At 38.4% G+C, this 27,406-nt stretch overlaps 1 protein-coding gene across 1 annotated transcript in view; it reads left to right on the forward strand.

The window, feature by feature from the left end:
* The first annotated feature begins 314 nt into the window (after window positions 1–314).
* LOC105381512 (odorant receptor 13a) overlaps window positions 315–27,406 on the forward strand; it is a 49,753-nt gene continuing 22,661 nt past the window's right edge. Inside the window, exons 1-6 of the mRNA XM_048632133.1 lie at window positions 315–445; window positions 4,319–4,450; window positions 5,351–5,487; window positions 5,929–6,051; window positions 7,163–7,406; window positions 14,291–14,447. Coding sequence (XP_048488090.1) covers window positions 397–445; window positions 4,319–4,450; window positions 5,351–5,487; window positions 5,929–6,051; window positions 7,163–7,406; window positions 14,291–14,447 — 842 coding nt within the window. The 5' untranslated portion in view covers window positions 315–396. The remainder of the gene's footprint in view (window positions 446–4,318; window positions 4,451–5,350; window positions 5,488–5,928; window positions 6,052–7,162; window positions 7,407–14,290; window positions 14,448–27,406) is intronic.

Consider the following 27,406-nt stretch of genomic DNA (forward strand, 5'->3'; position numbering starts at 1 on the left):
ATGATCTAACCGAGTACCGCGAAACCGGGCCTAAGTCGGTATACCTACTTAATCATTACCGCGTAGGTATGCTCTAATCGTGTAAACCCCGTTAATTAATAAATAGTGACCTAGGAACAGTAGGGACCTTGACAGTAACAATAAAACCTTTGATAATAAAAATGACTTCCTATTGCTACTAGGTAATAGGTACTTAGAAAATTAGTCACAAGCATTCTATTAGAATTCTTAATCAAAGATTATGCCTACGGGCATCACACTAAAGAGGTGACTAAGTAAGGTAGGTAGGTATTTAGTAACCTTCCTAGGCTTTATATCGTGTTTTTCATGTCTGAACAACTAAAACCTTTTAAAGATTTTACTGTCGTTCGAAAGTGCTAAGAGTCTGGTTGAGTCATGAATTTTTTTAAACGTAAAAGCGCTGAAGATGTTTTTGCCATCAGAGGTAAGTAAGTACTACTTAAATAAATAGGTACATGTTTTCACATAGAACACTATAGGTAGGTAGGTACTTACTACGTATTACGTATAACTACTTATAGGTACTTACTACGTATGACGTTACTTACAGTAAAACTATAGGGCCTTACCCTTACCTCAAAAACTTAGGCAGTATTAAACAGATGTTTAGCGCTGTCAAACGCCTACAAAATCTGTCAAATTTTGTTTTAAACACTAGTTAAACAGTGTTTAAAGTTTTTTGTGGTTGTATCATAGATAAAGTCCTGAAAACGGAAGTGGAGTTAGAGACCGTATTTAATCAATAATAAAATAATAATAATAAAAATCTTTATTTTTCTCTCACACAGATGTTTACAGAAAATGTATAGGTTGTTATGCTAAGATTAGATTGTACGTACATTAGTTTTGATCTATGTGAGAGACTGGTGTCCGTACTTTAGTCGTCCAAATATAATAGGCCCGTTTGGACAGCTACACAAATTTGCTATTTACTCTTGATTTACTTGATGAAATACTTAAAAAGATACATAATCTGGCTTATTTTTTAACGGCTGAAAGAAAAAATAACTTTTGAAGCACCAAAAGTTACCGTATTGTTAAGATTTTTTATGATTTAGATTTGACACCAGCTGTCATCCCATACATTTTTGAGCTGTCCAATGGGGCCTATTATATTTCGACGACTATAGGAGACCTGTATGACGGATTACCTCTCCTACTCTGAACCATGTGGACAATGGATACAATGACGACCGAATGGCGTAGTGGTTAGTGACCCTGACTACTGAGCCGAAGGTCCCGGGTTCGATTCCCGGCTGGGACAGATATTTGTTTAAACACAGATATTTGTCCTCGGGTCTTGGGTGTTTATATTTATATTTAGTATCTATCTATCTATGTATTTGTGTAGATATATCAGCTGTCCGACACCCATAACACAGGTTCTGCCTAGCTTGGGGTTGGATGGCCGTGTGTGAGATGTCCCCACATATTTATATTTATATTATTATATTAATGAACATTTAACAATTACATAGTTTTACATAAAGTTGGGTGTTTGTATAACGTGTGAGGGTATATATGTATGCGTATGTGTGTGTGTGTGTGTGTGTGTGTGTGTGTGTGTGTGTGTGTGTGTGTGTATATATGTTTTTGTGTGTGTGTGCGTGCGTGAGTGTGTGTGTATGTGTGTGTATGTGTGTGTGTGTGTGTGTGTGTGTGTGTGTGTGTGTGTGTGTGTATGTGTTTGTGTGTGTGTGCGTGTGTGTGCGTGCGTGAGTGTGTGTGTATGTGTGTGTGTGTGTGTTTGTCTGTGTTTGTGAGTGTGCGTGAATACTGATAAGTGAAAGAAATCTAATTTACTTAATTATTTAAGGACAAATATCCGTTAAAAAGCTGTTATCAATCGGTATTTTATTTTTATAATGTACACACGGCAACGTCAAATGGTCGGCAGGGCACACTAACGTAGTGTATGTGTGCACACTAACGTTTTCTATGTGTGCATAAACGCAGAAATCGGTTTACACACCAGTAACAAACCACACACACACACAACAGCACAAACGAGTTTGCGCGTAGGCAAACGCCCGTATACCAGCTGTGACATAAAAATATCAACCGGTAGTGTTAGTGAAATAGTTATAAAATTGATGTGAAGCAAAATTTCACTACCAGTGTCTATACACTTCGTAGCTCATTGGTAGAATGTTAGACTAATGAAACATAGGTCGTGAGTTCGAGTCCACGGATGGTTATTTTTATTTAACTTAATTCAAATTTTGCGTTAATTTAAACGCTGTTGAGTATAAAATTAATATATTTGAAACTGACAAATGACTACAAGCTGCATAGCTGTCGTCTATTTCTCTTCGCCAAAAATATATGATTCGTTCTTCATTTGAGAATTAAAACCATTCTACCCTCATACAATATGAATAAACGAAATTTGTTTTTAGTTTTAGTGACAATTCACCTCTGCGTCTGCAAAGTGATTCACTTTGTGATTTGTCAATTTAATTAATTACTCTTCGCAGTCAGTATGGAAAGTCACTTAACCATGTTAAAAAGGCGGAGATAATCGTATTTATATGAACAAAACATTACAATTAGTGAAATCGCAAGACGTTTAACGGTAAGTAACATAGAATTGTAAATATTTTATTTGACTGTTAGAATATTTGTATTTGTATAAGCTAAGTATTTGTTTTTTTTTTGTTTGCAGAGGAGAACTGTTCAATTATGGGTTCACCGATACGCAGATTCGGGACATGTAGACAGTAGTCGTCTATACGGATGCTTCACCACGCCATCGAGATATCGTAGCTGCACATAGCGCTGATCCGTTCTGCAGCACCCGTTCTACGGCCACAACACATAATCTATCCCTACAAACCGTACGGGTTCACTTGCGTGCTGCTGGGTTGCGGTGTCGGAAGCCGACGAAGAAAATTGCTCTAACCGATCAGATCCGACGATGTCGAAACAGAGTGCGTTTTGCGACTGACTATTTTAAACTTTGATTGGTGCAACAATGTGGTGATATTTAGTGATGAAAAGTCCTTTAAGTCAGACAAGGATGGACGTAAGACATTATGGCGAAAAAGTAGTGAAAATTATAATTATTGGGGTTAGCTCAGTAATTTTTATTTTTCCATTTGTATAAGATTTTAGTTATTTTGTTAAAGACTTATTATTATTTACAATTATGGGTAAGCCAATGTGTTAATGATGTTATTGTTACTGAGGTTGGAATAAGTTATCTTATTTCTAGCTAATTAACATGTTGATTCATATAACTAATGACTTGCCTATTTACTTTAGTAAAACAGCCAGTCCATCCTTTTCTGATGTTTATTATGATTTAAAACTGCTATTTGAAAATTTTCCTTATTAATATAAACTACAACTATGTTTTAAAACGAAAAACAACAAAAACGTAACATCCTTAATGTTTATGTTACGGCAAGAATAAATTTGGTAATTTTAACAATTAATAACTTGTTTCATTTACTTTCTGTGTTGCTTTTATTCGTTTATACTACAATAGTATTATTAACCATCTTAAAAAATAAATTAAATCTATAAAAAAAAAAACAAAAAAGGAATAACGTAACTTCAGTGGGATTTGAACCACCATACCTAATATTGTATTCTTGTATCATACCAACTGAGCCATTCAATCTATTACAATGCCTTGCAAAATTTTGCTTCATATCATAAAAACAATGAATCATTGTCACTGGCACAACTACATGCTTACAATATCCGTGTGTGGGTTGCCCAGAACTAAATAATTACGTCGACGTCGCCGACACACACATACACTACCTACGTTAGTGTGTCCTGCCAACCATTTAATGTTGCCGTGTGTACCTATATGTATGTAAGTAAATACAAATATGTAACTGACAACGATAAAAAGTCTTTGCAAAATCGCACTCTTTATTGTCAGGACTTTATGCTTTTTTCTGACCAAATTCATGCAGTGATGCAGTATTATTTAAAGCGATAGTGGAAGTTACTTTTATAATTCTGAATACATGTTGTCCTACACCTTCCACTTTTGCAACAGCCTGTATTACTTACTGGCTTTTATAGGTACTTCATGATCATCATGATCAGCGTTCTATCGCCCACTGTTGGGTACCTATAGGCCTCTTTTTTGCACGCCAATTCCTCCCGTCCTATACTCCTTTTCCATAGAAACTTTGTTGGTCACGTGACTTTTTACTATGGAGAACGAATTTCCAAAACTCGTAGAACAAAAGTTGTTCATAATGACCCCCTGAGTGACCCCCTTTCGGCTTAGTATACCCTTTTTGGAAGTACAAGTTAAAAAAACATTCCCGCACAGAGACAGATGGCGTGGACGAACAGAAGAGATTCAAGCCGTTCCTTGAGACATACCGTATAGTGGCGTTCACCATGATCATAGGGCTGATCTTCCCAAACCTCAACACTGTGAAGAAACGACTACGGATTTTAGGTAACAGTAGTTATAATTCTATTTACTTATATAGGTAAGTAGTACGGTGGCCTGCGCCTAAAAGTATGCAGGCGGAGTTTTTAAAATAGCGATCTCAAGCTCACTTGCTGTTCAAGCACATCCACATAAACACCACTGCTACACACATCACACACAACACGTCCCAGGATTTATAACAGATGTAGCTGGTCCCTTCATCATCAGGGATCGCTGATCGATGAATAAATAAATGAAATGAAATGAAATTATATAAGTAACATGACTTAAAAACTAGATTTAAATTGTATCCCTTATACATATAATAACAAAACTTTATTTTAATTATTCCTTTAGAATTCTTTAGTACTCGTACACTTGACCCCTCTTTGATCATAAATATCCTTCCACCCTAAGGTTGTCTTGAACAAATCGCTTTAAGCGATAAGGCCGCCATTTTTGCACATTTGTGTTATACACATATGTGTATTTAAGCTATGTAAGTTTATTTCATGTGTGTGTGATAAAGAATATTCTATCTATTTTATTATCTGTGGGGGAGAAAGTATCTGCTCCTTGCTCTCTCGAATGGAACCTTTGTGCCAAGGTCTAAACTGCCTTCCTAAGCTTGGACCATGTCCCACCACGCTGGTCCACTGCGGGTTGGTGGGTTCACATATCTAGATGTGCTAAATCTAGATTTGCAGGTTTCCTCACGATGTTTTCCTTCACCGTAAGAGCGATGGCTTACAGTTTACACTGTACGTAAATTCCATAGAATTCATTGGTACCTCTACCTACATGTCAGTGTCGAGATTCAAACCCACATCTCCGGCGTCAGAATCGATGATGCCGGTTGCCTCCAAATGATGATGGTTAATGGTTATGATGATGATGATGGTGATGATGATGCTTTGTCCTCAGTGTTTCTATACGTGCTGGCTGCGCCCGTGGCAAGTACGGTCGTGTTGGATTGCTACATGTCTCTGAGACGGATGGATCTGATCAACGTGACCCGCCATTGCACCATCTTCATACCTTTCTTCGTTGTCTTGATCAAGGTAAGTCTGAATGTGAGGTCAGTCTTTTGTTTTTGTTAGCGTATTGGTGACAAACACTAGAAGACTTTCGTTGGTCATCGTGGTAAGAAGATAAAAGGAGGATCTTTAGATATTTTTGGAAAATCTGCACTTTTTGCCACACCTTCCACTAAGCCAATTTTTTACCCACGACGAAAAAGATACTTATGTATATTCACATTTATGTATTTGGTATATAACAAATACAGGAAAGATCCAATCACAATAATACGAATAGCCAAGAATCTCGAGGTGATATTTTTAACCGCCTTCGAAAAAAAGGAGAAGGTTCTCAATTCGTCTGTATGTTTTTTTTTATATCCACCGATAACTCCGCCATTTACGGACCGATTTTGATAATTCTTTTTTCAATATTACCGGCTAATCTCAGGGGTGGTCCCTGGTTTACTGCAATGATTCCAGATGTACCTGATGAACGTAAACCGGTACAAGGCGAAGGAGATCATCGACACTATCAACAGCGACCACGCTCGGTACAACACGCTCAGTGAGGACTATCAGGATATCGTCACGGATAATATTAAGGTAAGAAATAAGTACTCTGGTTTTTATGAAGAGCTTCACTTCGCCTCAAAAGGTTCTCTGGTGGGTGTTCCGGGGTAAAAGGTAGCCTATACTTAGGTACCTCTAGAGTCTAGATATATTAATCCCGAACTTTTACTACATGCCCAATTTCATCAAATTTCATCCAGATGTTTTCCCGTGGAAGAGTAATAAACACCCATGCTCACAAAATTTCAAGTTTATTAACTAGTCATCAAGGTTTTGGTGGATAGGTCAAGCAACGGGTTGGTTCTTGGATTGGTATACAGTTGAACTGTGGAGGATAGCTCGATCCTACGGCGTCTAATGTAGATCTAATTCTAAAACCTCCGCTGGCTGCTGGTTCAACTATAGGCAGGAAGTGGTAGTAGTGGCTGGATGAGGAAGGCCGAGGACAGAGTGTTGTGGTGCTTCTTGGGAAAAGCCTAAGTCCAGAAGTGGACATTTAGTTACGAGCTGATGGCATGATTGATTATAGTCCATAACAGTGATAGTGCAATAAGTCGGGTAAGTAATACGAGGTATAAAAACGAATGGTATAACATTCACAAGGTATACGCCCATATGATATAAATTTATTAAGTATAACGATCACTGTGCATAACAAACGAAAGGCATAATTACTAAATACATAATTTCGTAAAGAATAACGTTCAAAAAGTATAATTTCAATTGATATAACGATTAAAATGCATAACGTTTATAATATATAACGTTTATAACATATATTCTACAACGGATATAATTATCATAATGTATAATGCACAAAAAGTATAAAAGATTGTCGTATCGTATTTTCATTATTATTGATGTTATGTGGGGGGAACGCTCCGCTCCGCTTCGCTGCGCTCCGCTTTGGTTTCGACGAACATGTGCACCTAACACGCTCCTCCTCGCTTTGCTCGTCGTCGCACCTATCTTTAGGTTTTGGTGCTAAGGGGTTTTGTCATTATTATACACATACATATATATATATATTACACCCCAATAAGTCTTATTGCAAACTAAAGTAAAGGCTGCTCTATATTCTAGCATATACCTAAAGTAGACCTATTTCAATAATTGGTCTTGATACTCTTATAATCCTTTCCAGGCGACGGTGGTGTTCGAGAAAACGTGGGCATTCTGTGTGATCGGCTGTGTGCTCATGTTCCCGCTCATGGCCGGGGTTCAAACCCTGTACAGCCAGCTCTTCGATGAAATACCCAAGAAGTACATGATCCACGACACTAATAAGCCATTCTCGGAACCTGAAGCGAGATTTGAGTCGCCATTCTTCGAGATCATGTTCGTTTACATGTTTGTTATGGCGCTGTTTTACTGGGTAAATTTTACAGGTATGTGGTTTGGTTATTTTGATGGTGAAGGGTGTTATGAATTTGACGTGTGTACGTACATCTAGTTAGAGAGGCTGCTCGCTCTGGGGGAAAGGTTCGAGGCTGGTGGTGATCAGCTCTAGTCGCCTCAGCTTGATCCGCAAGGCGTGCATTTTAAGGGTGCGTATTGCGACGTATAAAAACGAAATGTATAATTTCACATTAATAACGTTCACAACATATAATGAACGTTACGTATAACAACAAAATCTATATTTTCATAAGTATAAGATTCAATTGGTATAACGTACATTTGATATAATAACAAAATAACTAACACTCACGAGGACTAATATCAATTCGTATAACATACATTACGTATATCGTTTAAAATATATACTATTATTTAGTATAAAGTTCATAAAAAAAACTAACATATAATATAATCTGTGTTAAATTATCCAACACCGTCAAACCCCCTAGCACCAAAACCTAAAGATAGGTGCGACGATGAGCAAAGCGAGGAGGAGCGTGTTAGGTGCACATGTTCGTCGAAACCAAAGCGGAGCGCAGCGAAGCGGAGCGGAGCGTCTCCCCACATAGCGGCAATAATAATAATAATGTCAAAACCCTTACTACCAAAACCTAAACATAGGTGCGACGACGAGCAAAGCGAGGAGGAGCGTGTTAGGTGCACATGTTCGTCGAAACCAAAGCGGAGCGCAGCGAAGCGGAGCGGAGCGTCTCCCCACATAGCGGCAATAATAATAATAATGTCAAAACCCCTAGTACCAAAACCTAAAGATAGGTGCGACGACGAGCAAAGCGAGGAGGAGCGTGTTAGGTGCACATGTTCGTCGAAACCAAAGCGGAGCGCAGCGAAGCGGAGCGGAGCGTCTCCCCACATAGCGGCAATAATAATAATAATGTCAAAACCTAAAGATAGGTGCGACGACGAGCAAAGCGAGGAGGAGCGTGTTAGGTGCACATGTTCGTCGAAACCAAAGCGGAGCGCAGCGAAGCGGAGCGGAGCGTTCTCCCACATAACCTCAATAATAATGAAAATACGATACGACAATCTAATTAATCTAGTATAGAATGGGGAATAAAAAAAACAACTTTTTGTGCATATACATTATGAAAATTATATCCTTTGTAGATTATATGTTATAAACGTTATATATTATGAACGTTATGCATTTTAATCGTTATATCAATTGAAATTATACTTTTTGAACGTTATTCTTTACGAAATTATGTATTTAGTAATTATGTCTTTCGTTTGTTATGCACAGTGATCGTTATACTTAATAAATTTATATAATATGGGCGTATACCTTGTGAATGTTATACCATTCGTTTTTATACCTCGTATTACTTACCCGCATTTTAAACAACCGAACCGTCTCCATCAAATGCGCGGCTCGGACACAATGGCTCACACTGAGGCTCCTGAGGCTGCTTTAAACAGGGTAAAAAAGCCGACAAAATACGGCTCGGCTCGAGGTGACTATAAACGAAAACGAAAACGAAAACGAAAACGAGAACGAGAACGAGAACGAGAACGAGAACGAGAACGAGAACGAGAACGAGAACGAGAACGAGAACGAGAACGAGAGCGAGAGCGATTATTGGAAATCATACGTGTTATTCATTGTCAATACAAAATATACGCCCGACCACACGGCGTGGTTGTGGTGTGGTTGTGGCTGTGGTGTGGTTGTGTGGTACGTCTGAATTGACCCTTATGCGATCACGATCACACCTAAATACCGAGTATCTAAGTATCTAAAAAAAAAAAAAAAAAAAAAAACACGCACTCACGCCTTGTACTAATGTACTCCCTTGCGGGGTAGGCAGAGGTGCATTGCTGCACCCACTTTTCGCCAGAGTGTATGTTAGTCCCAATGTAATAGGGGGCGGGCCTATTGCCATTTTACGGGCACATCCAAGACCCGAGAACAAATATCTGTGTTTAAACAAATATCTGCCCCGGCCGGGAATCGAACCCGGGACCATCCGCTCAGTAGTCAGGTCACTAACTATTGAAATATAAGTAAAACAATGTTTTAGCTTAACACCAACTTTTATTTATTTAAAGCAGAAAGTTTATAACACACACAGTAACGGCCATTTTTAGCAGAAGAAGTGTTGCCAACATAAATCATAGACAACTTAATTACATTGCTACCAACACCCCCCTTCAATGTAATAAATCCTTACAGTTAGGTATTTATTAAACTTATTCATACAAACCACAGTTTTTAATAAATCTTGACAATAAATTTCTATTTAATGCTTTTGTAAACATGTCTGCGGTTTGGTCTTCAGTTTTTATATATTTTAACATTAATTTTCCATTTTTAATCAACTCTTTTATGAAATGAAATCTGATATCAATATGTTTTAATCTTTTAACACTTTCAGTATTCGCTACCATTATGGCACTCTGATTGTCACAAAACATTGTGACAGGACATACATTTTCTATATTGAAATCTTTAAGCAAATTAATTAACCAACAAGATTCACTAGCGGCCATGCTTATGGCTATGTACTCGGATTCTGTAGACGAAAGGCTGACGCTGGCCTGTTTTTTAGATGACCATGAAATTAAGCAACCTGCAAACTTAAAACAGTAGCCAGTGGTCGACCTTCTGTCTTTCAGGTCTCCTCCCCAGTTTGCATCACAATATCCAAATAATAAGTCGCTATTACATTTGTAAACAAGTTTGTAGTTTAGTGTATATTTTACATATCTTAACACTCTCTTTAAAGCAGTTAATAAAGCACTATTTGCATTATTTTGATACCTACTCAAAATTGATACAGCGATACACAAATCCGGCCTTGTTCCTAACACAGCATAAGATAAGCAACCTATAATTTGTCTACATTTATTTTCAATGTTTTTATCACACACAGAATCATTGTTGTCTTCTAATATTTTAGTGTTAAAGTTCAGATCCATTGGTGAACAAATGCCTTTACAATTTGACATATCAAATTTTTTTAATACATTTTCTAAATACTCTTTCTGATTAAGATCAGTAATTCCTGCATTTAAATTTTGTTCCACATGAATACCTAAGAAATTAGAAATCAATCCCAAATCCTTCATTCTAAATTCATTATTCAATAACGACTTAAGGTCAGAAATTTGTTTATTATCATTTCCAAATATTAGCAAGTCGTCCACATATAACAAAACATATGTGCGAGCACTGCCCTCACACCTTGTATACAAACAAGGATCACTCACAGATTTTACAAAGCCTTGTTTTGTAATGACAGAGTTAAATTTGTTGTTCCAGTATTTAGGTGATTTTTTTAATCCATATAATGACTTATTTAATGTTACAATCTTTTTACTATCAACATAAGCACCTTCTGGTAATTCTAAATACACTTTTTCATCAATTTCTCCATATAAAAAAGCACCTGTTACATCCATTTGATAGATCGGCACGTTTAGTTTAGTAGCTATACAAACAAATAACCTGAAAGTGGACAATTTAGCAACTGGTGCATATAAATCACATAGTTCCATTGCATCACACTGCTCAAATCCTCTCGCCACTAATCTGGCTTTATATTCACATTCATTATTAGCCCTTTTTATTTTAAATAACCACTTACTACTAACAGTCTTTTTGCTCACATTTTCTTCACTATGACAAACAGACCATACATTATTTTCCCTGAGAGTATTCAACTCTTTCTGAACTGCTTCTTGCCACTTACTCGCATCGTTCCGTTGCATTGCATCTTGGTAAGTCTTTGGTTCACTTCCCTCAACATAGACATGGTTACATTTGTAGCATGTAGTAGGTTTCCTTATTCGAGTACTCCTCTCGCGTGTCTGTACTACTTCATTATCATTGCTGCTGGATTCGTCATCACTGGAACATGGTATGTACACACTGCCACTTTCATTAGACACATTAAGGTTCCCCTCTACCTCTTTCTCTTCAGGCTGTGCTCCTTCTATCTCCATGGTCTTTCCTTGATCCTCAGCCTTCTCGTCTCTGTCTTCAAGATGCTCTTGGCTAGTGCCATCCTTCTCCTTCACAGTACTATCCAGCATAACTAACTGCTCCTTCTGTAGTTCACCTCCTCTGTCTAGGAATACGACGTCTCTTTTTACTTCAACTATGTTCTTTTCCGAGTAGTATATTCTGTACCCTTTGACATCTTCACCGTAGCCAACCATGACTGCTTTTTCCCCTTTAGGATCCCATTTTCTCCTTTTCTCCTTTGGAACATGGACATACACAGGATTTCCAAAGATTTTAAGTCCCGTAATGTCAAATTGTTTGCCTGTCCAGGTTTCATATGGGGTCTTTCCGGTTTCATTGCTCTTACTTGTTCTGTTAAGTACATATGCTGCAGTATGAACAGCTTCTGCCCATAGCTTTTTAGGTAGCCCTGCCGCACACAACATTGTACGTGCTGATTCTATTAGAGTTCGATTTTCTCGCTCCGCCTTGCCATTTTGCTCTGGCGTATATGGAACCGTGGTTTGATGAGTTATTCCACGTTTCTCAAACAGGTTTTGTACTTCTCTGTTCACGAACTCTGTACCATTATCACTTCTAAAGCACAGTACTTTATTATTGGTTATATTCTCGGCCTTGTACAGAAAGTTCTCAATACACTTCTTTATTTCATCTTTGCTTTTAACAAAGTACACTGACCTGTAGTTAGAGAAGTCATCTTTCAGAATTACGAAGTATCTGGATCCTCCCACGGACGGCACCTCCATGGGGCCGCACGTATCTGCATGTATCAACTCACATGATCTACTTGTTTTATTTTCACTGGTACTGAAGGGCAAACGATGTATTTTACCCTCCAAACAATTTTTACACTTAAAATCCGAGTCTTTCACTTCAATGTTATTGTTTTTAAGCACCATTCTCACATACTGTAACCCCCTTATTCATAGAGAAGTTACAGAACGTTTTAACTAATACACTGTTTTGTCCCTCTCCGACAAAGAACAATTTGTTCTTTGACAGAGAGGGACAAAACAGTTTATTAGTTAAAACGTATTGTAACTTTTCTATGAATAAGGGGGTAAGTTTTGATGAGCTAGCTTTTCGTGCCACTCTTTAAGTCCGCATTTCACTTCTGTCACATTCGCTATTTCACTTTGGTAACGCATAACCATATAGTACATGTCCCCACTACGACTCGCTACGGCACACACTGTATTTTCTTTGTAGAATTTACACCAGTTATTGTCCATTTTAACAACATAACCTCTCTCTGTAGCACACTTGACAGAAAACAAGTTTGTTTTTAATTTCGGAACGAAAAGTACATTGTCTATGGTTGTTTTCACCCAACCGCAACCATCATAAACCTGTACCGCCACCTGTCCGCAACCAAGCGCACTAATTTCTTCGCCATTTCCGACTATCACTGTTTTATTGTCCAATGTTTGTTGAAATGTTGTAAATAGGTTACGATCACGACACATATGTTGACTAGCGCCCGAGTCCACTAACCACTTAAATTGCAGGACTTGTTTATTTGAGTTCATCACCATAAATGCATTACTTTAACTGTCTTCTTCACGGTTTTTCTTGAAATAACACTCACTTTTAGTATGTCCCAATTTTTTACAGTAATAACACTTTTTAACTGGTCTTTTGTAATGTCCCGAGCCCGAGCTCTGGTTTTGATTACACTCACTTTGATAATGTCCCAGCTTATTGCACTTATAACACTTAATGTTTTTCTTAGCTACAAACGCCGATGCTGACGAATTTTGAGGCTCCTTTTCGTTAATACGTTCTTCTTCAATCAGTAATCTCGCGACGAGATTTTCCATCGTTTGTTTATCATCCGGCGCGGACTCCCACGCCGACACAAAATGTTTGTAAGCATCTGGGAGTGACATTAGCACTTTTGTTATGACGAATTTTTCTGAAATTTCTTCTCCCATCTGTTTCAGCTGGTTTCTTAATTCTTCTATTTTAGATAAGAACGTAGACATCGCCGTTCCCTCCTCATATTTGTACTGGAAGAAACGTTGTTGAACAATATGTATGCTTGTTTCAGATTTTTGCTCATACACACTCGCTAGTTTTCGCCACATTTCGGCTGACGTAGTACATGTTATGATATGCATCATGACGCTTTCTGACATTCTTGTAACAAGCCATGACTGAGCCTTCGCATCTTTCTTTTCCCATGCAGCCTTCTCAACCGCAGCCGATGGTTTCTCACTGCTTCCGTCTGTCACATCCAGTAGGCCTTGACTTCGTAACAAAACAACGGTTTGAAACTTCCATATATTCCAATTGGATGCTCCTTCCAACTTTATGTGCGTCTGGAGTTTTAAAGTATTGTCGTCTGCCATCTTCCTGTTCGTCCCTTCCTTGCTTTTATCGCTTGCAAGTTTTTTCTTCCCGCCGGTTTATAACCTCAACCCCACGCGGCAGTATTTTTGTTCACTGATCTCGACGAAAACAGTTAAATTGTTTTACTTTTTCTCAGGATTATGTGCCTGGGCCCATAACCTATTGAAATATAAGTAAAACAATGTTTTAGCTTAACACCAACTTTTATTTATTTAAAGCAGAAAGTTTATAACACACACAGTAACGGCCATTTTTAGCAGAAGAAGTGTTGCCAACATAAATCATAGACAACTTAATTACATTGCTACCAACACTAACCACTACGCCATTCGGTATCTAAGTATCTATCATCGATAAATTCACTGTCATTCATTTCTGGAGTTAGCCACGATTCGATTGGACAAAATATTGAAATAGATAGTGTTCAGTTTAGTGCGAGTACCTCTACAGTTCTGGTAAAATATTGTTAATGGATATATGCAGCTATATGTAATTTTTTTTATACCGTGGATAACTTAACACTGAAACCTGCAGGCTACGACGGCATGTTCGGCGTGGCGGTGTTCCACGCGTGCCTGAAGATGAAGATGTACTGCCACTCGCTGAAGAAGGCTTTCGAGGAGACGAGCGACGTGCAACAGCTGCGGCGCAGGATCGCCGACGTCATACAGGAGCAGGTCGAGGTTTACGCGTGAGTTGGTTGGAAGAGATTGCTTGGTAGCTGTTGTTTACGTTTTAAAGTGGAAAGGAGTGTTATAGCTGACACTTATAAATTACCTAAGTATTCTAACTTTGATGAAACTGTGTTGGAGTGAACGAATAATTATGCACTACATAAGTCTGATATAGCCGGCATTTTGTACAAACGATCTATTCTATGACACTTTCAGCTTTAAATTCTCCCTATTTATTACTTCTTATATTATGTTTGTCTACGCCGTGACGTAGACGCGGCTAGCCGGTTCAGCGGCCGCCCCTCCGGCCCCTCACCTCAAGCCTCACCCAACAGCAGACCTCCAACCATCGCGCTACCGAACGCACGTTCCGGCGATTCAAGTGAATTTAGTACTCAATATACGGATCAAACCATAAATCATCTACTTATTTCTCATGTCCCTAATCTCCTGGACATGAAGTGGCGACCGGACACGACCTGCAACTAGAAATCATCGGGTCAAACTATAAACTACGCAGCAAGACGAACATTCCAGAGCGCGCGGCAGCCGCCACGTTGGTTACGCAACAAGCAACCACGTTGTAACCTCCACTTCGAGTCGATTCCTGCTGCACCCAGTGGAGATACCACTACCTACCTACTGCCTAAATCACTGGACGTCGTCAGAAAGACCAATCAAGACCAATCTGCTGCTGCTGACGTGCCTACCTGGGCGCAGAGCCTAACTCCGAACACGAGAAGCCATAACCTACCTAACTTTCTACAACGAGGAGCCTGAACGTTGGAAAGGCACCTTACTGCAGAGGCATACCTGGAGAACATCTACCTGCAACACCTGCACACCTACCTGCCCGCGGAGCCATTCTACGAGGAGTTGAAGTTGCCACTACCAGACAACGCTTCGCCTGCCTAATCGAGTGAGCCCGTTCCTTTCTATTTCTTTCTACTCCTTTCCCTGTGGCTTTTACTTGTGCAAACTGGAGGCTAGGTTCTCTTACTATTGCTACCTAAATTCTACTTCCTATAGTATTCAAATTTTTCAAGCTACAAAGTAGTACAAGTCTACAGTAAGCAAATGAAACCATTACGCTAAGTTCTAATTACATTTACTGAGCACTTACCTAATACCCTTGCTTTCAACTTAATTATAAATCGTTTCTATATTTCCTACCTATAGAAAATTCACTTTGCCTATAAGTACATAGCTTTCACTATTTATTTGCTAGTTATAAATACGCGTAAGCTACACTCAATCTTATCTTACCCAATTAGGTACCTACGTACTAAATAAAACCTATTTACATCTAATGCAATGCTTACAACCGGTATTTGACCATATCGATTGCCTATTTACATTGCACTAGCTTTGCCTAAATTCTACTCAATTAAACCTATCACCTACCAACCTACCTAACTATTTCACATACAGGCCTACCTATGCACCTATAACTTGTATGTCTATAATCTATAACAGCTGATCAACCCAATCCATTGACCTATCTTCTTCAATTTGTTACCTACAGTTTATTCAACCTTCTTATCTCGCATCCTACCAAATCACCTTTCTATTCGCTCGCTTTGCTTCGCTTTAGACGGAACAACATTCTATTCCAGTGGTCGGCTCATACCTATCAGCCCGCAGCGGGCCAAGCCTGGAGCTGTGCACTCCGCGCGTCGCGCGCCGAGACTGACCCCCTCCACGCGCCGCTGACCTTGGCCGCCGAGCCCCAGCTGATCTCCGTGCCGCTGAAGTCAGGAGCGTACCGTAACAATTTTAAATACCTAACTAATAATTTTCTATTGATAGTTTCATCACATAATGGCGTCGGACGGAAAAGGCGCAATGAGTACCGATGTTAAAGATTTAATGGCCAAACGTAGTTCAATTAAAGGCCGCATTACCAAATTTAAAAATACTTTAGACATTTTGCAACCTGTACAAAACATTTCTACTATTGAAATAAACAAATTAGTGATGAAACTATCAAAATTCGAAGCCTTATTTATCGAGTTTGATGAGCTGCAGGGTCAGATTGAGATTCTGAACTATAGTAGTCAAGATGCTGAACTAGCAACCCGGGATTTGTTGGAACAAGATTTCTACCATTGTATTGCAACTGCCCAAGATATTATAAAAAATAATACTCCTCCTAGCAATGATGATCAAGCCAGTTCATGTACTTCCCATTCCCAATGTCACCACGATGATCACAACACTCTGGGCTTCCGTTTACCGGTAATTAATATTCCCGCTTTCGACGGAACATATTTCAAGTGGCTTGAGTTTAAAGAAACCTTCAAATCTTTAATTCATAAAAACGAAAACATAAAAAATATTTATAAATTTAAATATTTACAATCCTACGAGGGCGGGTCAATAAGTCCGTGACTTTTATAATTTCCCGCCACTTAACTGAAAGAACAACACTGCTCCTGTCAACAAGCATCTGTCAGTAGACATCTGTCAAAATTTGCACAAGTTACGTCACTTGGTTTGTGTTTTACACCCGTTCTTAGCAACAACCGCGTGATTTAAAAACATAATGGAAAAAACTGAATTTCGTGTGCTCACTAAGCATGATTTTTTTACGGAAAAAAACCATCACTGAAACCAAGGCTAAGCTTGATAAAGATTATGGGGACTCTGCACCATCAATATCTATGGTTAAAAGTGGTTTACTGAATTCCGTTGTGGCCGTACAAGTACGGAAGATGCCGGACGTCCATGGCACCCAGTTGAGGTCTCTACACCTGAAATGATTGAAAAAATTCACGACATGGTGTTGGCCGATCGGAGATTGAAAGTGAAAGGGATAGTGGAAGCCACAGGGATATCACGTGGCTAAGTGGTTTCAATTTTGAATGATCACTTGGGTATGAAAAAGCTTTCCGCAAGATGGCTGCCGCGTTTGCTCACAAACGCAATCGAATGACAACTTCGCAGAGGAGTGTTTGGCGTTGTTAAACCGAAATTCGGACGAGTTTTTGCGCCGTTTTGTATCCGTGGATGAAACGTGGATCCACCACAACACACCAGAGACCAAAAATCAGTCTAAACGGTGGGTTTCTCGGGGTGAATCGGCGCCAAAGAAGGCCAAGGTGGGTATTTTGATGACCTCGAGAAACCTCATTTTTTGGAAGGGATAAAAAAATTGCAGAAACTTTGCACAAAGTGTATAGAGCTCAAAGGAGACTACGTTGAAAAATAAATAAAAAAAATATCCAAAAACCAGTATTTTGTTCAAAAAGTCACGGACTTATTGACCCGCCCTCGTATCTGGAAGGTGAAGCAGCTCGAGTCGTTTGCAACTTAAAAGTTACCGACCAAAACTATTCTCAAGCGTGGCAATTATTATGCAGTCGCTACGATAACAAAAGACAGCTGATAGCTAACCACCTTAAATCATTATTGAGTATTGATAACATTCGTGAGTCGGATAAATCATTGCGTTATGTAATTGACCACATAAATAAAAATCTACGAGCTCTTAAAACACTAGGCCTACCTACCGAACATTGGGACGTTTTGATTATGTACCTAACTAGCACTAAATTAGATAACAGTACGTTGTTTAAATGGGGGGAAAGAAAGAACTCTTTACCTGAAATACCTACACTACAAGATTTTTTCGAGTTTCTGAAAAATCGGGCCGATGTTCTTGAGACAGTTAACAGAGGTAGGCAGGACAAAGTTACCAAACCAAATAATACCATTCCTTCTTCCAAAAATCAAACTAAAGTACTCAATGTTACTACAACTAAAGATCCATCTCGGTCCCAGTCTAAAGGTTCCGTGACATGCATTTTGTGTCAGGGGGGGGCACTTCCTACATGAGTGCTCGGACTTCAGGGCCAAGAGTCCCAGTGAAAGAAACTCAATTGTTTCTTCTAATAAATTATGCAATAATTGCCTAAAGAGCGGTCACACCGCCAATGTTTGTAAGTTATTAGGTCATTGTAAATTCTGCAAACAACGACACAACACACTTCTACACATAACGCCTAATAATAATAATAACACACAAACTAACCAATCAGTTGCAATGTCTGCCCTTTCCTCAACCGAAACATTGTTATGTACTGCAATGATAACATTAACAAATCCTAATACCAACCAAAGCATAACTGCTCGAGCGTTACTAGACTGCGGCAGCCAGTCAACGTTCATCACCAAGCATGTTCAAGACAAACTTAACCTACAACCCGAAAGCTCCGATATAAATATTATTGGTATCGCTAACACTCCCTTGAACCTAAATACACAGCGATGCGCTGTGAGCCTACAATCTCGTGACTCCAAATTCAATGTCACGACCTATTGCCTAGTATTGCCTATAATTTCCGATAGACTGCCTAAAAATGCAGTGGACACATCCTACCTAAACCTACCTAATGTCGAACTAGCAGATCCCACTTTCTTTGAACCATCAACAGTTGATATGCTCATTGGTGCGGATTTGTTTTGGGACATATTAGGATCCAAACAGCTCCCTCTAGCGAATAGCAACTTAACTCTTAGGAGTTCTAAACTGGGTTGGCTTATCGCGGGACCACTACCTATTAAATCTAATTTTCCAAACCTAATGAAAAACATAAAACTACCCTATGTAACTTTCTTCGTCAAGATGACTCACTACAATCAATTGATGAAAACCTAACAAAATTCTGGAAACTGGAAAGTTTACCTGAAACTAAACCTATATCTAAAGAAGATGCACTGTGTGAAGGGCACTTCTTATCTTTTTTTTTTTTTTTTTTTTTTTTAATAAATTGTTATCACTCCACAGACTTTATGTCCGTGCCTTTTGAAGAGTGGTAATTTTTATGAGATAGTTTTTAATTCTTTTATCTACTTTCTACTCGGTAAGGAAGTTTCATTTATATATAGGTATATATATTCTATCTTTTATATATATATTGTTCTTTTTTTTTTCTTTTTCTTTTTTCCCTTTTTTTTCCACTGCTGGGGGAAAATCCACATGGACACCTGGGAAGAGGACCCAGGTAGTGTCGGGCGTTAACCGACTAAAAACCCCCAGCCGTGTATCTCATTATACAAGATTATTTTTTTTTTTTTTTTTTCTTTTTTTTTTCCTTTTTTTTTAAATTAATGGTTTTCAGAGTCACACTTACATTAGTAATGGCAACAAACTTAACAAGGACAGGGCCAATGCCAGCTGTCTTCGGAGAACTTAGTAGACACCTGGCAATGGCTCGGCCCCTCAGTCGTTATAGGTCATGTTTTGCCTGATGTTAGTGTGTGACTCTGTTCTTAAAGATAACTTATTTTAATTGTTAGTTATGATATAATAATCAATAGGTTAGTTATATAAATTATTTTCCCAATTTGACCTATATTTTGCGCTCTTAACCAAAATTATATTTTATGATTTATTCCGCCCCGTTTTGCTTTAGCGAGGTTGCCGATAGCGTCCTCGGTGTCATCCGCATAGTAGGTGCAGGCGGTGGTGTGCCTCGACAGCGCCACTACTGCGTGAGGTATGCTATCGTGCAACTTTATTTTATCTTTTGTTCTTATGATAATAACGGATTCGTACGTCAATCCCTGTGCTTCGTGTATGGTTAGGACGCGTGAGCCCATTCCTTCACCATACCCTTGGCTGGTTAAGGTCTCTTTTTCTTCCTGTGTATGCACCAGGAACAGAGTGTTGGTTTGGGATTTGGGAATTACTGCGTCTGTTAACCTTTTCAGCTGCAGGGATTGGATGCGCGCTGTGGCTGCGTATATGCCTGAGTATACTTCCTTTAGGGCGTATGCAACATCCATGGGGTTTCTGTATGAGCACAACAGCTCCTGGGTGATGTTTGCTACCAGTGTTGGGCGATTGTACCTAAGCTCGAATAGGTTCTCTCTGTCGATATATGGTAGCTGATTGATGTCTCCGATCAGAGCAATATCACAGGCACGAGACAGGTGGGCGGCCATTACGATTGCCCCGAAATGGTTCATCAGGGCTTCGTCAATTATCAGGCGTTGGCAACCGACATGTTCTCTAAAGCCGTTTACCAGGACTGATGCCATCGTACGCACCCTAGTTTTGACCATGTCACCAATACGAGGCACTTCTTATCTAATACTACAAGAGATGATGATGGGCGTTTCTGCGTAGCTCTGCCTTTACGTACTGATCCCAGTACTTGTCTAGGTGATTCTTACAACTTAGCAAAAAAGAGGTTCTTCAATCTAGAATCTCGCTTTAGAAAACAGCCACAACTAAAAGAGCTCTATTCAGATTTTATACATGAGTATGAATCTCTCCACCATCTCTCTAGATCACCTACCGATATCCCACCTTACAGTCAATGCTATTTTCTACCACATCACCCAGTCTTGCGAGAAGAGAGTGAATCCACTCGTTTACGCGTAGTATTTGACGCAAGCGCGCGTAGCACTTCCGGTTTATCAATCAATGACCTTCAAATGATAGGACCGTCTATACAGGATTCACTTTTCAACATTTTGTTACGATTCAGACTTTACAGATATGTCCTATCCGGAGACATGGAGAAAATGTTCCGTCAAGTTTTGGTAAGGATACTGATCGTAACTATCAATTGATTTTATGGCGTGATAATGAAACCGACCCACTTGAAGTTCTTCGCCTTAATACGGTAACGTACGGTTTCGCTAGTGCTAGTTTTCTAACAAGCCGGTGCATTTGGCAACTTGGCGAAGAGTGCGAGAATCCGAGCATTAAAACTATTATTCAAAACGATATTTACTGCGACGATTTACTGACTGGCGCAAACACAGAAGAAGAGCTGCGGCTAATTCAAGGCTCAGTATCGAAAGAACTTCAACGGGGCCGCTTTCACCTAAGAAAATATCGTTCAAACTTACCTGATCTCTTTCCATCAAAATCACAAGCTCTAGAGCAAGATAAATTAAGGGTCGGCAATAGGCAATCGAGGGTTGGCATTGTCATAGAATTATGTAGTAAATGATGCTCTACAGCCTTGAAAAAAATCACACAGGTAGCCGAAGAGTCTAGCTAGGTGCTGAATCATTCGAATTTAAGTAAATGCTTATGGATAACTGTAAATTAATTACGAAAAACTAGTAAATCACACTCCCGTATTGTAACAACTGTGTCGTAATTATCAAGAATTTTCATATGATTCTTATCAAATTATAAAGATAAATGCTTGGACTAGGCGCTAAATACCTTGTTTTTTAATAAACACACACCTATTTTGTGTAAATTAATCCCAAACTTGAGCAATTTTTTTCCCTCAAATCTTCATACAAATATCTATGGCGGCTTTCTGTGTTATAAAATCATAAACACAAGCGACGTTTGACTCAGTCGGCCGGTGGCCTCCAAAGAAGGGTCACGTCGGTTTAGGCGGCACTGACAGCTCGCGATCTAATTGTGTACAGACACAAAATCACTGCACATTGGTTGTCATTGCACTTTTTCAACTTTTATGACACCAACATAATTTGATTTGAAATTGAGGACGCATAATTCTTATACTATATTCAATAAATTAAATGATAATGTTTTTTATTAGTTAAGTCCATGGTACTTCTTGATTAAATTATAATTATTAATGCCTAACTAACACTAACTAATATAAAATTAAAATTAAACTAAAAAGAAGATGCTGGCCAGATCGCTGCCACTGTCGGGTAGGGTACCCAAGACGCTGGCCGCGTTACCCCGCTATATAGCGATGCTTAGCCTTTGTGATAGGTAAGTGCCAGCCCTAGGGTCCCTTGAGACTTCTATTAGTCTGCTGCTGATGTCTTTAAAAAGCTGACGTGCCTCCGGTCCCCACGGCCCTGGGATGAGGAGCAGGAATATAGTGAATGGATCTAAGTGATGACAATACGTAGGAAGATTAGGTTAGGATTCAAAAACACAGTCTCACCATGAGAGGCATGGTCTCGTGAGGATCTGATGAGGGCAGTAACACGGGGGTGACTGAATTTTATTTCAAAGATTTAATAGCTAAAAGCATCGAGTTTGGGCTATTAAGTATGTTTTTCAGGCGTGTTTTGAAACTATACAAGGCCAGAACGCAGAGGTTGGGACTGCTCGCGTATATTTTCAAATTAAAATGGTGCCATGATTTACTTGAAAGTATACAAGGCCATTACGCACTAATCGCGTATATTTTCAAGTAAGTTGGGCCAAAATTATGGGTTGAAAATATACTGCAGCAGTTACCACTGCGTACTAATCGTGTATATTTTCAAGCGCCAAGCGGCAATGCGAGCACTTGAAACTATACGTGATTAGTTACCAGGTAGCCCTTTTGAATTGTTGCTCTCTCTTTCTTTCATGCGAAATAGTAATAAGTCTATTGCTTTCTAAACATTGCATCATCATTCCGCACTTGGCATTAATTTCGTAACGTGTTTTTTGTTTACACCGTAAGTTAAAAAGTAAATTGATATTAAACTGTAGAACTGTTGTTATAGTAAAAATTATCTCATAAGAGGGTGTAGAACAATTCATAAAATACAATTACGGTGAATTCAAAACTTGATGAAAAATATGTCTATTTAAAAAAAGATTAAAAAAAAAAAGATTTAAAGATTTATTTATTTCACCAAAAACATACGTACAAAGTATATTGAGCACTGTTTTCCGAACTAGATATAAATCTGTATTTCAGAAGACAGTTCTCTTCCAGATTAGGGCCTTACTGGTAAATAAACAAAAATAGAACACAAAATCAAATAATAATTTAAATTAATTTTATAACCAGTGTGTGGGTGTCTGTGCGAGCGTGTGTGTGTGTGTGTGTGTGTGTCCTACCTACCTACATACCTACTACACTCACGAGCAATGAATAAGTCCAAGTAGCAAAAAGTCAACACCAAATTACCCTAATTTTTTTAAACCATTAAATTTAAAATTTGATCAAAATTTACTATTTTAATTGGTTATAATAATATTTTGATGCGCTGTTAAATGCACTTTAATATTGCCGATGGCGTCATTAAGCTAGTCTTATCCGTTCAGGAGTGTAGTAGGTATTACTCTTAATTCATTTAAATAATAAGATATTAGTAGGTATGCTTACTTGCAAGTATGATTTCTATAAATATCAATTTATAAATCAAATTAGAGCTTGTTCATCTTCATTTATTGTCATTTTATAGGTATGACAGGCAGAACAAGTCAATTTTAGTCATTTACATTTACCGAAATAGTTAAGTAAATTAGAATCAGCATGTAGGTATAAATTATATGCGACAAGTACGCCAATCAAGCAATATGCGTAATAGCAATGTATATTTTCAAGTACGATTCAGTAAATCCCAACTTGAAAGTATACGCGATTAGTACGCACAAATCGTGTATATTTTCAAGTAAAATATTTATTTTTTTCACTTGAAACTATACAGTGCTAGTACACTATGGGTGCGTTCTGGCCTTGTATAGTTTCAAAACACGCGTTTTTCAGAGAGAGAGAGAGAGAAAGAGATTTTATTTTTCCTCTGGATGTGTTAGGTTTACTGGGTTTACTAAGTTCATTCTGTTAATGGCATCAAGTTGTTATGTGTTCATAAGTAATAATTATTTATATTTTTTATTATTATATTTATTTTAACAAAATGCTGTTGGTTCTCCACGAAAATGTAAAAATAAAAATAAATTCGTAACGTAAAATTGTCAATGACGGAATTTCTTCTATAGACAGTAGCCACAAAAAAACAAACGATAGATGGCGTGATTTGAAGATAAAGATACATTTATTCGACACATAGACAGCAACAACAAAAAAAATACAGATTTAAAGAAAAGAAACATATACTTATACAATACAACAAAGAAAAAAAAGGATACACATCAAAATAACTGGAAAAAATATAAGCCCCAATTTACTTGTGTGGGACAGGGAGTACCATAATATTTTTTTGGGGTACTCCCCATCTATGCGAAATATCAGCTTGATATCTTTACCCGTTTCTGAGAAAAAGGGCGGTGACAGACAGTCAGTCAGACAGACGGACAACAAAGAGATCCTATAACGGTTGATTTTTTTCTTTTGACGTTCGAAACCCTAAAATTAAGTAAAAATATTATGCTGCTACCAAAAAATGTACTTACATGTATTGAAAAAGCGGTATATAGTACTAAACAAATTATAAACAAACAAAAAACCCGACTGCACGCTAAAAAGATGAAAACAAGTCCCAATGTTAATGGAAAGTATCGTAGGTGGGGACCAGCAGAGGGTTCACCATTTAGCTGAATGTTACTTAGAAAACGGCCTTGAGTGGCGGTCAAGTTGGTCCCCGCCTGCGATACTTTCCTTTAACATTGGGACTTGTTTTCATGTTTTTAGCGTACAGTCGGGTTTTTCGTTTGTTTATAATTGTATTTTTTTATTTGTAACTTTTTAGTTGTTTTTATTTTATGAAATTTTACGTCAGTAGTTCATGATCATTTTTAATTTCAATAATTTTGGTGTTGTTATTTAAATACCTTCAATATGCATATTTTTGTAATGTGAAAATCAAGCCCTTTCATTTGATACCTTACACGGCAAAGTTGAATTATTATTTTTTCGATCATCACGTTATGTCCTCTAGAGGGCGCTATGTACATTTTAATGGAACGTCACATAGCCTATAACCATCGCGCCATCAATACGCTTCTAACAATACCTCATACATCAAAATCTATCAAGCCGTTTAGGCTACAGGAGGGAACAAAGAAACAGACAAACATACATACATACAATCAAAAAACATTACCCTCCTCCTTCGGCAGTCGGGTAAAAAGGAGTAAGACAGGGGGTCATTCTGAACTTTTGCTCTACGAGTTTTGGAAATTAACAAAAAAAAACCTTTTTCATAGAAACTGTTTAAAATGTACTTAGTATATGGAAGAGCGGGGTATCCTGGCACAGGTACTTTATACTTAAAAGATACCCCATCAACTATTGTAACTAGTATGTAAGTTTACGAAATAAAATATTTTGTATTTTGAATTTTGAATCTTTTTAGAAACTTTGTTGGACATGTGACTTTTTACCATGGAAAATGATTTTTTTTTCGCGAATTTGCAAATCTCTTAGAACAAAAGTTGTTCAGAATGACCCCTTGAGTCATCCCCTTTTGGCTTAGTATAGCCCTTTTGCGACACTATGTATTTACTTTGCTTTGTCGTCGGGGTTCAGTTGGCTGGAGGATGCCGGAAACTTATTATCTACACTTTAATACTTGTAGTTACCTTTCTACAAGTAAATACCACATTTGTTTGAGAAAGCTAATCGGGTTCCGAGTATAGAGTAAAGTGGCACCCCTATTAATTTCTACTCTTTCCTGGTGCCTACCAGTGTAAGTAAGAATTATACTTACCTACTTACCCTAAAATCACCCAAAATGTACTTGAACATAATTGTCAATAAAGTTGGCGAGTAAAAGTTTATCGACCCACTGTGCAAACTTACATGTGTGCGTGTCACTGCGTGTGCTGTGTGAAGAGCATTGAAAACCCAAAATTGGCGCGGCACGTCACCCTGTACGGGCCCTTAATGATAAGCAACTCCACTAGCACACTAGGGATTGGGTGGGATCCTACTTCAGATCAACTACATTTTAAAGTTCAACACATACCTAAAACTAATGAAACGACAAAACGATCTATCTTATCGACTACATTCAAAATATTCGACCCTCTCGGATTACTATCTCTCTATATCATTAAACCTAAAATAATTTTGCAAAACCTATGGAAACTAAAATGTGATTGGGACACTCCAGTGCCCAAAGAAATTCAAAACGCGTGGTCCAAATTTTCCAATCCACTTCATGAACTATCAAATTTAGAAATAAATAGAAGAGTGCTTGTTGACAACCCTATAAATATACAAATCCATTGTTTTTGCGATGCATCCCAACAAGCTTATGGTGCTTGTATCCATACCGCACTCCTAACTGCTAAGGCTCGCGTAGCTCCAACAAAACCGACGACGATCCCACGCCTTGAGCTTTGCGCTGCACTACTTGGGTCACTGTTAAGCGCTGCAGTTACTAAAGGCCTAAGGTGTACTATTGACAGTCAAGTGTTTTGGACTGACTCACAGGTCGTACTTGCCTGGCTGAAGTCGGAGCGCGCGACTATGACATTTGTTGCGAATAGGGTAGCCGCCATAAATGAGCTTACCAAATCTTCTTCTTGGCGCTATATTCATACGTCTGAAAACCCAGCAGATCTTGCATCACGTGGTATCGATCCCCAGTCAAGCAATGAATCTACGCTTTGGTGGCGTGGACCTACCTTTCTATCTCAACCAGAATCTCATTGGCCTACTCAAGTCGTCTCTATGCCCAAAGACGTACCTGAACTGAAAGCGTACTCCGCTATCGTGGGGGAGGCTGCGCCTTCAGCGCCTAAAATCGAATTTACAAAGTATTCTAATCTATCACATTTACTAAGAGTCTACGCAACAATCTTGAGATTTATACATAACTGTAGAAATCCAAACAACAAAATTATTGATCCATTAACATCTACTGAACTAAATGACATGGATATTATGGACACGATTGATACGTATCACGGAAATTCTTGGAATATGGAATGCCTAGGAACTATCACTATCACACCTGACATAGTAAAAACATACATTGATAAATTGGACATAAATAAGGGTAGTGGTATTGACAACATACCGCCAATTTTCATCGTAAAGTGTAAGGAATCCTTAGCTATTCCATTAAGTATACTGTTCGGTAGATCGATAGCAGAAGGCATCATGCCTGGTAAATGGAAAACAGCGAAGGTGGCGCCAATTTTTAAGGGAGGCACTAAATCAAAGGCTACTGACTATCGGCCCGTATCTGTTCTGTCCTGTATTAGTAAATTGCTAGAGAAAATAGTATACGACTCACTTTATCCACTAATATCCAAGAACATCCCAGAAAACCAGCATGGTTTTATGCGGAAACGTTCGGTAGTTTCGAATTTATTGCAGTCTTCCTGCTA

Source organism: Plutella xylostella, chromosome 30, assembly GCF_932276165.1.
Source record: "Plutella xylostella chromosome 30, ilPluXylo3.1, whole genome shotgun sequence".
Classification (NCBI taxonomy): Eukaryota; Metazoa; Arthropoda; class Insecta; order Lepidoptera; family Plutellidae; genus Plutella; species Plutella xylostella.